The following is a 14512-nucleotide window of genomic DNA, read 5'->3' as shown; positions in this document are numbered from 1 at the left end:
AAAGTTATAAAAAAATAAGCCATTGACTCTGGCAATAGATTCAGCCCAGTGGGGGAAAGCGCTGTCAACAGAAAAGTAACTTCAAAGATTTTAAAGGTAATCTGCTAGAGTTATGTGAAATGTTCCTTGAGGACACAAAAAAGGGAGTGTTTAACTGTAGCCCAGGGCCTCAGGGAGAAGTTAAAAGAGGAGGTGACAGGTAAGTCAGAGCTCACTAAAAAAAAAAAAAAAAAAAAAAAAAAATGGGGATGATAGAACTGGCTAGAGAAATCTGGAGAATGAAAAAAGCTTGAGTTTGCAGGCCCTTGACTGACCGATAGCTGGCTACCAAAATAGTGACCAGTCCTACCTTGACACAAACTCCAGTTTGTGGAGACCAGTGCCTGTCTCATGAGCTCAGCCAGTGCATCCACTTGGGTCGACTTCCACATTTACCCAATGGAAGAATGCATTTGAAGGAAGGGTAGAGCAACTACACCTCAGTACACTGACTATTTTGCTCAAGGGTTTGACTGTACACCTGTTGCCCAATGAGGCTGAAGTGTATCTTTCTCTCCTATGAAACATCACAGGATAATCCTCTGACTTCTTAGTTTCATTATCTCATCTACCCACTAGCCAAGTCAACCATTTATTAAGCCCTATCTATACTTGGGATCAAATTTTTAAAATAGTTTCCAGAAGTCTAACCACACATTCACTACATTTATGCTTAGGATCAAATGTATTCAGGAAGTCTGTTTTTGCTTCTGATCTGTTTTACTTGAAGCACCCAAATAAGGAGATCAGGAAGTAGAAAGAAAAAGAAAAAAAAAATGTCTCTGACTTGCAGGTCTTGCTCTAGTCCTGTATTGTTTATTGTAGATGACTGTGTTTCCTAAAGATCAAGGGAAACCATCATTTAAGGGGGATGAGCCTAGAGCCCTAAATCATCTGGTCAGCGTGTCATAATTTCATGGCAGGACTCTGGTCAATAGAAGTGTGAGCAAAGTAAGGGCTCTCCCAGGGCCCAAGTCATAGAGTTAGACAGTAGATAAGCAGTGACTGATAAAGATTCAGTATTTTTTGGCTATACCCATCTTCTACTTCCTAAACTCTCCAGATTTCAACCTTTCCCTTTTAATACACCACAGAGAACAGAGCAATAGAGAAAGGAACTTCTATCTTATGTGGAAGCTTGAAAAAGTATAAGATTATTTTTAACTCAAAAGTCTGTGATTCCATGTACTGAGTATTAACAAAAAATGAACATCGGCCACAAGGAGGTCGAGGGGAGAGAGTCATGGTCTTGGAGTTAGAATATTTGGACTTTGCCCAGCTCAATTGTAAGTCGCCCTGAGGTCTCAGACAAATCACATCTCTTCAGTCTTTGAACCTCCACTCTTCATCTGATGAGTGAGGACATTAAAGCAGCTCTCTGAAGTTCAACATGCTAAGATTTTCAGTGCTAGGTTGTCTAGAGTTTGATTCCGAGGAATGGAACTGCGGAGGAAAGACTTCTTGGAAAGGGACCATCTAGAAGTGTTCGTGAAATGACAGATGGGATTCAGCCCAGAACGAGATTAACTAGAGATGAAGGGACAGAGTTGGGGAATGATGAAGGTCATGGAGGGACAGGTCCTCACTCATCTCATTCTTAAAATAATGGAGTTGGGTTAGGTCGAAGATAAGAAGTTTTCTTTTATATGTCAGTTCTAACAATTAATGCCCTATGGAGGATTCTGAGACATCCCAAGCTTATGAGTGTGTTGTAATGGATTGGCAATGTCTGTCATGGCCAAGGACAGGGGCAAGGTGGCCTCCCTGGTTGTGTTTGCCATCCCTTGACCAGCAGATCCATGTCAGTTCTGTAGGTTTAAAATTCCAAGGTGCTATTTAATCCTTTAAAGGCTGTAATGTACTGTATTTACTTTCAACAGAGACGACCTTATCCCCAAATCCAAATCTCTATAGAAGAGGAGACAAGGAGAGTTCTTCTCCCAAGAAGGATGCCCCTTGAGGCCTCCTTGCTTTTCGTGGCTCCAGAGGAGACTAGAGTCTGGAGACTGGGATGATGCTTGGGCATATTTCAAGGGCAGCGGTGTCGGCTGCTGGAGTGAAGAAGGGAGAGAGGGGCTAATGTGAGAACATCAGTCAAACCCTTACTGTTTGACAGGTAGAGCCACGATCCCATATGGTGTTTATGTGCATTGAAAGAAAGCGCCCCTTCCTCTGGGCAGGTGTAGCCCCCTGCCAGGGTGCAGAGCTTGGCAAGTAAAACATAGGCTGCATCTCAGCCACTGCTGGCTGCCTCAGGGCACAACCCAAACAACAGTACATGACAACCTTGGTGCCAAGAGCTGTACTGCAATGGATAGACATTGTCCTTGCCCTTTAGGCAAGGGGAAATAGGTAGTTTTTTTAAAAAAAGATTTTATTTATTTATTTGAGAGAGAGCGAGCGAGTGAGAGAGAGAGAGAGAGAGAGAGCATGCAGGAGGGGAGGGGCAGAGGGAGAAGCAGAGTCTCTGCTGACCAGGGATCCTGATGTGAGGCTCAATCTCAGGATCCTGAGATCATGACCTGAGCCAAAGGCAGAGGCTTAACCAGCTGAGTCACCCAGGTGCCCTGGGAAAATAGGTAATTACAATACATTGCGATAAAGACTAAAATATAATAAAAGAAGAAGAATAAAAGCAACACCCTCCAGGAAATGTTCATTATTTTCTTACGGATTGGGGAGGTGGGGATGGGGAACCAGGCAGGCTGCAGGGTAAAGGCGATGCTTAACCTGGGACTTCGAGGATGGGGAGTGTTTCGGGCACACCAGGAGAAGAGCTTCAGTTCAAGCTGGGAGATCCGCAGGTACAGTGACACAGAGATGCGAGACAGCACGTGCGCTCTTGAGTGGCTCCCAGTCAGGGTGTATGAGGAAGAGCAATGAGGAGGAGAATGTACAGAATCATGAGCAAGATCCAAAAGTCTGGCATGTGTCCTTCCACAGCAGGCAAAGAGGGAGTAAGATGATGGTTGGGAATCTCATTTAGGAAGCTACCGAAGCTGTACAGACAGGAGATGTGTAGGAGGTAAAAACCAGTTGGCCAGGTGCTGGGTTTGATGGGAGGCTAAAGGCAAAGGAGGAAGCTGGGTGTTACCCAGAGCCTCTGGCTTGGATAAATAAAAAGATGGCCGTGCAATTATTATTTAATTGGTACAGAGTTTCCATTCTGGAAGATGGATAAAAGTTCTGGAGACAGTTGCACAACAATGTGGAAGTACTTAATGCCATTGAACTCTGTACTTAAAGACAGTTCCAATGATAAATTTTATGTTATGTATATTTTATCACAATTCCTTTAAATGGGGAACAAATGGTCGTGTCCTAAAGAGGAAAAATGTAGAGAGGGAGATACTGAATCACAGCTTGTAAGCCTCAGTGGTGAATTTCTTATTTCTTCCTTTTGAGACCTCCCAACAGGTCTTGATGCTCCCTAATCTGGATGTTTCCAGCACTTTCATACCTGGTTGGCCCTTGAACAACATGGTTTTGAATGCACAGGTCCCCTTATAAATGGATTTGTCTTTTATAAATATAGTAGAGTACTGTAAATGTGTTTTCCTTATGATTTTCTTAATAACATTTTCTTTTCTCTAGCTTCCTTTATTATAAGAATTCAGTATATAATATATATAGCATACAAAATATGTGTTTATCAACTATCCATGTATCTGGTCAACAGTAGGCTATTAGTAGTTAGTTTCAGAGCAGTCAAGAGTTATGCACAGATTTTTGACTTCAAGGTGGTTTAGCACCCCTGAACCCTTGTGTTGTTCAACAGCCAACTGTGCTTCCATTCCACCATGCTTCTATCATAAATCATGCATAAATCTAGTTGCTTCAGAAATGTAAGAACCTTGAGGGCAGTGGCCATCTTCATTTCATATCCCAGATGTGTACCTCTGTGTTTGACCTTGACTGAAGGGGCAGATGGAGGTAGGGGAAACGGCCCACTGGAGGTAGGGGAAGTTCCAGCCAATGGCCTTTAATTCAAATATGAAATAAGATCGTGTCATCATTTGCTGGCAAGAATTTGGTATGAGGCTGAAAGAAGTCTTGGAATTATTAGAAAAGGAAATGGGCATGAAAGCTGATCAAAGGAAAGAATAAGGGATGTCCCAGGGTGACACAGCTCAGGCTGGAAACCATTTACTCGTTGTTGCATCAGTACAATTAGTGGTGTGATTTCCTCCAGCTGTGCTCAGCAACATGCAGCTAGAAGCCAAAAGCATAAGAGTCAGAAGGATCCAGAGTTGGGGTTTTGCTATGTAGGAAAGGAGTGAATACAAGGAAGCAGAGACTGGAAGGTTCTGGTGAGAGAGTAGTTCCTATGCTTGACTGCGAGACCCAGTGTGGGCAGGGAAAGGAGGGAAGTCAGAATGGAACTGACAGATGAAAGGGGAGACCAGAGGGCTGGACGATGTCAAGGAGCATATCTTGTGGGGATAATGGAGGTTCACTGGGAGTAGATGAGTGAGGAAACTGGAATAAAAGGTGGGTGTAGGAAAAGATGGGAAAGGGGTTTTGGGGTTTAAGTCTTTGGAGGGGAGGTGGTCCCAGGTAATGATAAGGTCTGGAATGTGGCCCCAGCATGGATGGCTGGAGGGGAAGGGAGGAGAAAGGGGATGATGTCAAGCAGGTAAGAAACTGACAGGCTAGGGAGTTGGTGGGCCATCCACAAGGAGTGGGGAGGAACCCTCCTTGAGGGGCTGAGAGCGGGCTATACCTCTGCGCTTTGGACCCAGAGCTTTCTGCTACTCTCTCTGTCCTTCCCCAGCAGATGCCTGGGTGGAAATGGAAGGAAAGAATGGTTGAGAAATAAAGGGTAACACTTGGTAGAGGGCCCTGAGGGACGTATGTGCTTCTCCGAGGTCAAGGACTGGTTCAGCCACACTGTTGCTGCCAGCCCCTCGGCCTGCAACCTCGTGTGCTTGGCCGCAGGCCCTGGTGACTTTTTATTGTTGATATTTGATGTTTCTTTGGGGCACCTTTGGACATTGTGAACTGAACAATAGAGATAAGACTGGGTTACCCTGGTTTTGATCTGCTCCAGGACAGGAAAGTCTGACTTTGTGGTTACTGAAATAAAGGAAATTCTCCAAACTAACACCGTCCTTTGTTCCCAAGCCTCAAATTACCTGATTAAAACCCTGAGACTTGAAAGGTGGCTTTAAGGTCAATGAAGCACTTCACGTAGAGTTTTAATGATTCAAAAAGTCTCATACTCTGAATGTTTGATATTGAAAACATTCAGTCCTCAGTTAAAATGAGTTACATTTCACTTTAGTAAGTGGAAAGGGTCATCTGAATCTCTCCCAGAGACCCAGAAACAATGACAAGAGTCAAAAAATACCCCTGTGATTTCCAAAGTGCCCCCTAGAAGGTGAGGACCTCCCACCAGGAGTCCTTGCCAGGGATGAGGGAATTGGGCAAGAAAACTGGGTGCAAGTATGAACAACAGTGGGATGAGTAGGACCTGAAGAGTAAAAGAGAAGGGAGGCTCTAAAAATGACTCCCCAATTTCTGGCTTGGGCGACTGAGGGTTGTGGCTGTTTTAACAGAGGACGAGGCACAGGATTGGGGTGGTAGAGGGTAAGTTCAGTTCTTGCCTTCTTTGACGGAGATGATCTGAAACCCTACCAACCAACAGGAGGCAAGTTGGAAGTGGGGAGCTGGGGAGGGGACCGGGCGTGCACAGGTGGATTCAGGTATCACCGGTGAATGGATGGCCTTTGCAGCCAGAAGAGTGGACACAACCGTCCAGGACTAGGGACAGAGTAGGAAGAGCAGAGTGCTTAAGGGGGAGGGGCTGTTGTGTGGCAGGGTTAGGGGGTTCCATACCCACCGCACACCTCCTTCCACTGTCTGTCTGTGTGTCTGTGAGGCCTGCTTTGTCTAGCATAGCCGAGATGAGTCTAAGGTGGCACCCTTCTCTGGCCTTGCCCTATAACCCTCAATTCTAGGACATCCTCTTGTTAGTGTGTTCAGGTTCCCACTTGTTAACAAATAACCCCAAGGGTTCCTACAAGGTCTCTCTACTGGGCCACAGGGGTTCCTTGCCCCCTACCCAGCTTTGGCCCCTTTGCTAGATACCCTCACCTTAGCATTCTAACAGCAAACTTTGTAGAGCGCCTCACAACTTATAAAAGATTTTTCACAAGCTTGGTACTCTTTTTAAAAATTATTCCTTACATCAATTCTGTGAGTTGGGAATCATTATCTCCACTTTATGTATGCAAGGACTCAGATGGTAGTGCATCTAAGGCCACACAGCTGTGGGTGATGGAAGCTGGTCTCAGAATGGGGTCCTCTGCTGCCAGAATCCACACCTGTTAACTGCACAAGCACCATTTTCACACCAGATGAACACAATTAGACTTAAAGGCACCAAATCCATTCAAATGGAAAACAGCCCCCCTTACCCCACCCTCTGTTACAGTGGGCCACCTCATTCCTGAGATGACATAGAAACCAGGTCAAGATGCCACCTTCCCCCAGTGGGTATACCGGAAAGATCACGAGCTTCCATTGGTGTGAAGGTCAAACACAGGCAAAACCCAACAAAATAATCTTTTAATGTTTTATCCAATTTTGGTAAAACCACAAAGAAAAACTAACAGCGATGAATGTAAAATTCGGGACGGTGGTTTCTCCCCAGGGCCCCCAGGGAGGTGCATGTCAGGCTTCAAAGGCTTCAGGCGGCTGCCTTCTGCTCAGGTCAGGATCCTAGGGTCTTGGGATGGAGTCCCGCCTCACGGTCCATGCTCATGGGGAACCTGCTTCTCCCTCTCCTCCCTGTCTGTGCTCTCTCTAACAAAAAAAAAAAATTAAAAAAATAAAGTAAGTCTCAACTTCATCTCTTAGGAGCTGGGCAGGCAAGGTTCTCCTAGGACCTCAGTCTCCTCCTCTGTCAAATAACAACACGGGTACATTCTAAGGACACCAGAATTCAGTGAGAAAATACGTAACACCCAGAACGGCGCCAGCCACCTCACTCAGGTCTCTCTTTGCTTTCTCACCACACCTTTCCTGCCCTCCAAACCCACTCCTTCCTCCAACACAGCCGGGGCTAAATGCAGCCTCCCTGCTCCTCTCCGCAGTTATTTATACCCCAGGCCACCTGGGAGCCGCCTGCAAGGGAGACGTGCTGGCCCCGGGCCTGGATGCTGGGCTCCAGCTCCGCTCGGGTGTCACCCCAGCCCGGAGCAGTGGCTTCAGGGCCGTGTTAGAAATAGTTCCCATCGGGGCGTCTGCTTTTTTAAAGAGAAATGCTGTGCTGACCCAAACTTTCTTATAATGCCACAGGAGTTTTCGGGCCCGGCCGCGGGGTTTGCTGTCGGCTGACGGGAAAGTCTTCCTCAATTTATGGTTCCTGCCCCATCCTTCTGAAGTGCTGGTTATGTTCAAAACTCTGCCAGAAGAGGTTTGTATTTCTTGACGTGTGCCAGAATGAAAACCGGCTGGGGCTTTGTTATGTCTCGCGGTTAAGCGTGTCAATCACAGAGAACATCTCTTGTTTTTTTTCCAGGGATATCTAGTACCTGAAGTCTGCACAGCGCTCCCAATATTTTTGCCTGCTTCATAATCCTTTCTCTCGGGCCTCATTATTTCCCCGCGTTCTGTTTCTCCCCAGTCACTAATGAACACGAATCCGAGCCTCCCGCATTCCTTATTAATCCTCGATTTCCTCCCACACCCTTCACGGAAAATCCCACCCGGAGGCCCTGAAGCTAATGACAGGTGGAGATCGCAGGCGGAGCCATCAGCCTGTCTTTCTGAGGGGCTGCTCTGTGTACCTGACTTCCTGTTAGAGGGTCATATTGATAACCATAGAAAAAGTAAATCTAGAAATACACAGAGTACTCAAGTAAGTATTTTCTAAGTCAAGTGTAGCGCTGACTTAGAAAAGTTCTTTGTTAAGTGAAAACCTAGGTTTAACACCCTAGGTTTCTTACCTTCTTTGCCCCTGCCCCAGTTTTACTGAGATGTAACTAATCAGTAAATTGCATATATTTGAAGTGTGTAACATCATTTAACATATGTGTACCTTGTAAAATGATTACCCCAGTTAATTAACGTATCTATCTCTTCACATAGTTACCTACTTTTGCATGTGGTAAGAACACTTATCTACTCTCCTAGCAAGTTCCAAGTATGCAATACGTTATTATTAACTATAGGCACCATGCTACACATTAGATCCTCAGGATTTATTCATCCGACACTGAAAATGTGTACCCTTTGGTCAACGCCTATCCATTTCCCACTCCTTGGTAGCTACTCTTCTATGATTTCAACATTTTGTTTATTGTTTTAGATTCAACATATAAGTGAGATTGTCCAATGTGTCTTTTCCTATCTGGTTATTTTACTTAGCGTGATATCCTCCAGGCTCATCCATGCTTTTTTAAATGGCAAGATTTTTCTTTTTTTAATGTGTGAATAATATCCTTCTGTGTGTGTGTTTCACATTTTTTTATCCATTTATCCATCCACTGGACACTTCGACTGTTTCCATAGCTTGCCTATTATGAGTAATGCTGCAATGGACATGAAAGTGTAGATAATCTCTCTGAGATACTGCCTTTGAGGTGGTAGAGACTAAATGTAACACTGAAAACTGCAAAACTCTTGGAGGAAAGTGGGAAAAGCTTGACATTGGTCATGGTGATGATTTTTTTGGATATAATATGAAAAGAATAGGCAACAAAAGCAAAAATAAATAAATGCGACTATCAAACTAAAAAGTTTCTGCTCAACCAAGGAAACAACAAAATGAAAAAGCAACTTACAGAATGGGAGAAATATTTGCAAACCACATATCTGATAAGGAGGTAATACCTGAAATATGTAAGGAACTCAGGAACTCCTACAAAACAACAACAATAAAATCTGACTTTAAAACGGGCAAAGGTCATGATTAGACATTTTTCCAAAAGAAGACAACCAGATGGCCACCAGGTACATGAAAATATGCTCAACATCACTGATCCTCAGAGAGAGGCAAATCAAAACCACAATGAGAGAGCACCCTACGCCTGTTAGGAAGGCTATTGTCAGAATGACAAGAGACAGCAAGTCTTGGCAAAGATGTGGAGAAAAGAGAACCCTTGTGTCTTGTGGATGGGAATGTAAGTTGGTGCAGCCATTATGGAAAACAGTATGGAATTTCCTCAAATAATTAAAAATAGAACTGCCCTTTCTTTCATTAAAGAATTTTAGATGTTTCAAAATATATAGTATATATTTTATAACTATTAAGTGTAAAGATAATTATGTATTATATATGTAAATACTACCTTCTTTAAGTTGGATCATCATTTTCCACTTTTCCTTCACTTGAATGTTAATAGTTAAGGTCCAGGGTTTGATCTTTTTTATTTGTGTGTTTAAACTACATTGATAAATACCTACACTTTGCTTACAGGTGTTCCCTCTCGGCAGGGGTATCTGAATACGGGTTCCTGCTAGGAGTTTATCTGTGACACTTGTAATCTATCAGTGGTCCTGCAAACACATTTTGCTATGTTTCTGGTCACCAGTGTCTTTAAGCAAAGAGAAACACATTGCTTTAAACCCCTCATTCTAGGACGTACCTTGTCTAAAGGCATATAACCTGGTTGAGGAGTAGGTTTGTGTTCTGTTTTTCAGATATTATTCTATAATTACTAACCTGTATTATACTGTGAGAATGTTTAATATTCCTGTTTGAAGATAGTATCCTTGATTGATGCGTGCATGTATTTTTTTTATATTCTCTTTTACATTTACATTCTCCCTCTCTCTTTTTTTAAAGATTTTATTTATTTATTTGACAGAGAGAGACACAGTGCGAGAGGGAACACAAGCAGGGGGAGTGGGAGAGGCAGAAGCAGGCTTCCTGCTGAGCATGGAGCCCAATGTAGGGCTCTGTCCCAGGATGCTGGAATCATGAATTGAGCCACGTTAGGCATCTGAGCCACCCAGGTGCCCCAATTTGGGGCGGGGGGGGGGTTATTAGTTATTTTTATTAACATATAATGTATTATTTGCCCCAGGGGTACAGGTCTGTGAATCATCAGGTTTACACACTTCACAGCACTCACCATAGCACATACCCTCCCCAATGTCCATAACCCCACCACCCTCTCCATAACTCCCCCTCCCCCCAGCAACCCTCACTTTATTTTGTGAGATGAAGAGTCTCTTATGGTTTGTCTCCCTCCCGTCTCTTAGAAACTTCTTAAAATGTATTTCTTTCTGTTGATTTTACCCACAGGAAGCTTTCCAAGCCTTACAGCTAACTCTACAGCTAATAGCCTCTCTCCATGACATCGCGGCCTACCTTTTCAGTTTTGCTCAACTTGGAAATTGTCCAACATGTTTTGAATTTCCTCTAAGTGCTAACCCCCTGAAAGGCGACTGGGGAGGAACTGAGGGCATCGGTAAGTGATCAGCGGTGACTCGGATCACCTTTGGTATTCACTTCCGATTCTATGAAGCTCTTTTCTCCCTCCAACTTCACTGAAATATAATCCGCAAATAAAATTGGAAGCTCTTTAACGTGTACAATGTGATGACTTGATAAACACATACATTGTGCAAAGATTCCCCCCCCCCCAGTTAACTAATACAAAGCTCTTAATACTTGGAAAGACAGAACTAAATTATTCTTTTCATAAATGACAGTGAGAAGAAGGGCAAAGGGCAAACCCTTATGATATACTGTCTCCAAACTAATTAATTCCACATTTGCAGCTTAACCACAAAGTAAAGCAAGCCAGGACCTGGGCCAGCCTGGGTTTTTACCCTGTATCTGCCTCTTGGTTACTGGACGCTGGACACTTGATTCTCCGGGTCTCTCTCCATCTATAAAATGGGGGTGATAACACCTGTTTCATGGAGATGTTGTGTGGATTAAAATCTATGTAAAGCTTCTCCAAGAATGTACATGCCCTTACTATACACTAGTTTTCTTTCCTCCCCTTTCTGGCCTTTGTGAGCTAATATGGCAAGGTCAGAGCCAAGCATTCATCGTCAAGAATTTTTTGCAGACTGTCTCTGTTAGCTAACAGTAGCCTCATGGTCCTGAAGTAAGAATGATTGAGGCTTTAGTTTTATCTGCCAAGTGCTAATCCATAAACCCTAAATAAGCACTAAGTTCTAAGATAAATGCACAAGGTAAATTAAAGACTGAAATGCTTAGTAAGCTGGGTTGATCAAAAGTAGGGAAACTGATCTCGTTATTTTAATAACTTGACTTGCAGCCAAATTATGTCAGTAGTTATGTAAATATTAATTAATCACAATACATTATAACAGGGTAACCAAGGATTTTAAAGGATGAGAAGAGCCGATGGAATGAGATGATAATATGCTTATTTAAACCTAGCATTCTTCAAACGAGTGTAAGATACTCTGAATCTATTTCTCTCTGGCCAGTGCATAAAGAAAAGGTGTTTGTGGGAGACCCTGATTTGTTTGCTGGTAGATGTGCAAGGTGTCACTGCACACTGATGGAAACTGTAAATGTTCAGATGGGAGACCTGGGGAAGGGTATGAGTGGCGATCCTGGAGGAGGGTCCATGCTGGTTTCTGAGGAGAAGCAGCATGAAAAGGGGATGGCTTGGGGCTGACTCAGCAGAAAACACAGATTTTTTTTTTTTTTTGAGATTACAAGAATTGTGTAATGAGATTTCAGAACTACCAGCACGGCTTCATTGTAAGAATCAAGAAGAAAGTAGAGACGTTCCAAAGCACATTTAGGGCCTTTTGCTAATTCCAGGACTGTTATAAAAGGGGTTTACTCAGGTGATCAGCTAGGACACTCTCGAGGGAGGTGCTGGATTTGGGGAGGGTGTGGAGACTGGGCTTTAGTTAGGGATGCATGAAAGGATGGGAGAGGAAGCCATGGAGATGAGCTAGAAGCCAAGATGGAGCCAGAGCCATCTTCCCCAACAAGGACCTGCATAGGAACTCCTCCAGCAGCTGGGAGGGCAGAGTGTTCAGGGAAGGTGATCTGGGGGTACTTGCCCTCCCTTGAATCGAGGGAGAAAACTAGGATGGGTGGTCTTGGCAAGACCAGAAAAGGACACTGGCAAAGGCAACAGGCCAGAGTGCACATGGCCAGTCCAGAGGATGCTGAGCCTACCATGTGACACTGAGGAACAGGAGGGAATGAGGCCAACTTATGGAGGCCCTAGAATTCAGGATAAAGGAAATCGGTTTCTTACTATTTATACGTTTCTGAACCGAAACCATTGAAATCTGTGGGGCCCAGGCTTTCCAAGGTGTGCAATTAGAGGTATGCCGTCTGTCGTGTTGCCAGCGAAAACATTTGTGCTCCAGGGAGAATGTGCAAAGTTTTGCATACTCTGCTCTGCTGAAAATAGATAAAGAGCAACCTGCACTAAAAAAAAAAAAAAAAATCCCGCTCTAAGTTCCTGGCCCACTTCCCAGAAGGGGGCAAGGAGAAGAAGAAGTGAGGTGGACAGAAAAGATGGGTCGGTTCCCCTCCTTGCCCAACTCCTCTCAGCTACTGCCAAGCTATTTGGAGTTAGATTAAATGACTTTTGTGGGCTTAGGTGCTTTAAAATATTCTTCAAGGGGACGCTCTGCATTTCAGCCTGGGTCCTCCCACTTGACGGAGGAAGCAGCAGCCCTTTGACACGGAGCATGCGCTGGGGGGCCCGGGACAACTCCTCTCCTTCCCTGAAAGCCAGCCACTCCCTTCGGATCAGCAGAGGATGTAATCGGCACGTGGGAGTTTGCACTGTGATTTCCCTGTAAAGGTTTAGGAGGCCAGTGAAAGCCCAAATACTATCCATATAAAGTTAGGGTTTCAGGAACTCTTGAGGCAAACTAAGCGCAAAATGTATGGGTTCTTGAGTATTTATGTGGAGACAGGCCCATCGTGATTCCATATTCTCTCTCTCTCTCTGTATTTTACCAAATGGGACCCTCTTGGGGGAAAGGCTTGTTTGTTTCCTGACGTTTTCTGGCTGAGGGTCTACTGCCAACACCCCGCTTCCCACCACAACTACACGGCAACCATCTGCCCCAGCCTCACGGGGAGGCCTCCTGCCCCGCCCTGTCTGCCCCCTTCCCTCCCACCCGGCAGCCACTTGATGCCGCTAAGAAAGGGGAGCCTAAATGAGGATCCTTAAATCTGTAAACAACAAAGAAAGAGGAGTGCCCACCTCCACATCTGTGTTTTGGGGATAATGCTACAGAACAATTTTGCTGGGCAGTGATGGTGTGAAGACGTACATAAAACGCACATGTAAACGAAAAGAGAAAAATTATCTGACACCAGCCACTGGAACAAGAGAGAGATTCTTGTTGGTCTTTACTACCTTCTAACCCTTGTCCAAACACACTTTACTTTTTTTTTTTTAAGATTTTGTTTATTTATTTGACAGAGAGTACAAGTAGGCAGAGCAGCAGGCAGAGAGAGAGGGAGAAGCAGGCCCCCCGCTCAGCAGGGAGCCCGATGCGGGTCTCAATTCCAGGACCCTGGGGTCGTGACCCGAGCCAAAGGCAGCCGCTTAACCGACTGAGCCACCCAGGCGCCCCCAAACACACTTTTCATTTAACAGAGCTTTCCTTATAGGCTGTGTGTTCCTTCATATTCTTTTTTCATTGTCATTGCGGAGGGTTCTAAACCTCCCCCCCACCCCACCCCCGGTTGCTACTTAGCCCACAGAATGTCTTACCTACAGACCATCACGCTAGGCCTTGAACAAATAAGGCTCACTGACAACCCCTCCTCCCAGCCGCCACTAAAATTCTTGTATGAGTCACTCCAGTGTGACTCCTCTTCTGGTGGAAGTTTCTTTTCTGTCCAACATGACCATCAGATCTATAGAGAAGTCATAAAAATTTTGATGATTGGATCCAATTTTTCAGGGGCCGGACGAGTACCTAAAAAACATTTTTCTCTTGTACGTAAAGCATCAAATGGATATGGAATCTAGGCTGCTCATCTTTTCCTAAAGCCAAAGCATGTGGTGCGAGTTGCTAATACTCTAATACTGCTCTGGTCAGGCTCTCGTGGGCAGCTTCCCCATTCCCTCAATTCCTCTGCCTCCCTTGCGTGTGGGAAGATATCCAGTACCAGACCAGATAGGGTAGAAGCCTGCTCAGGTCTAGACAAGCTATTGAGAGAGGAACTCTGGAAATACTTCATAGCCCTCTCATTTCTCTCTTCTGCCTCAGGCTGCATATCAGGCACAGTGACCAGTTTCCACAATCCTCTTCCCGTAGCAGTCAAGTAGAGGGCCATCACTGTCGTCACTGGGAGTTGGGAACTTTCAGATCATTCTAATGTCCCTGGAAGTGTGGGCCTACCCACGTCCGCGCCATCATTTTCTTGCCGTGCTCTCCCATTTGGACTAGCTCCTCTCCTGGGCCAATAGCAGAGATGCCACTCTAGCCATCTAGACCCGGGCCAGTTTCCTCAACCCGGCACTGAGTGTCGCAGAAGGCCCTTAACTTA

The 14512-nt window shown here is 44.8% G+C and overlaps 1 protein-coding gene across 1 annotated transcript in view; it reads left to right on the top strand.

Moving 5' to 3' along the window:
* The window catches only part of LOC116588132, a 183753-nt gene that overhangs the window by 107966 nt on the left and 61275 nt on the right, over positions 1-14512 (top strand). Inside the window, exons 30-31 of the mRNA XM_032338859.1 lie at positions 7342-7459; positions 10295-10460. Coding sequence (XP_032194750.1) covers positions 7342-7459; positions 10295-10460 — 284 coding nt within the window. The remainder of the gene's footprint in view (positions 1-7341; positions 7460-10294; positions 10461-14512) is intronic.

This window comes from Mustela erminea, chromosome 4 (assembly GCF_009829155.1).
Source record: "Mustela erminea isolate mMusErm1 chromosome 4, mMusErm1.Pri, whole genome shotgun sequence".
Lineage (NCBI taxonomy): Eukaryota > Metazoa > Chordata > Mammalia > Carnivora > Mustelidae > Mustela > Mustela erminea.
Note: the sequence above shows the minus strand (reverse complement) of the source record. Positions and strands in the feature narration are given on the sequence as shown.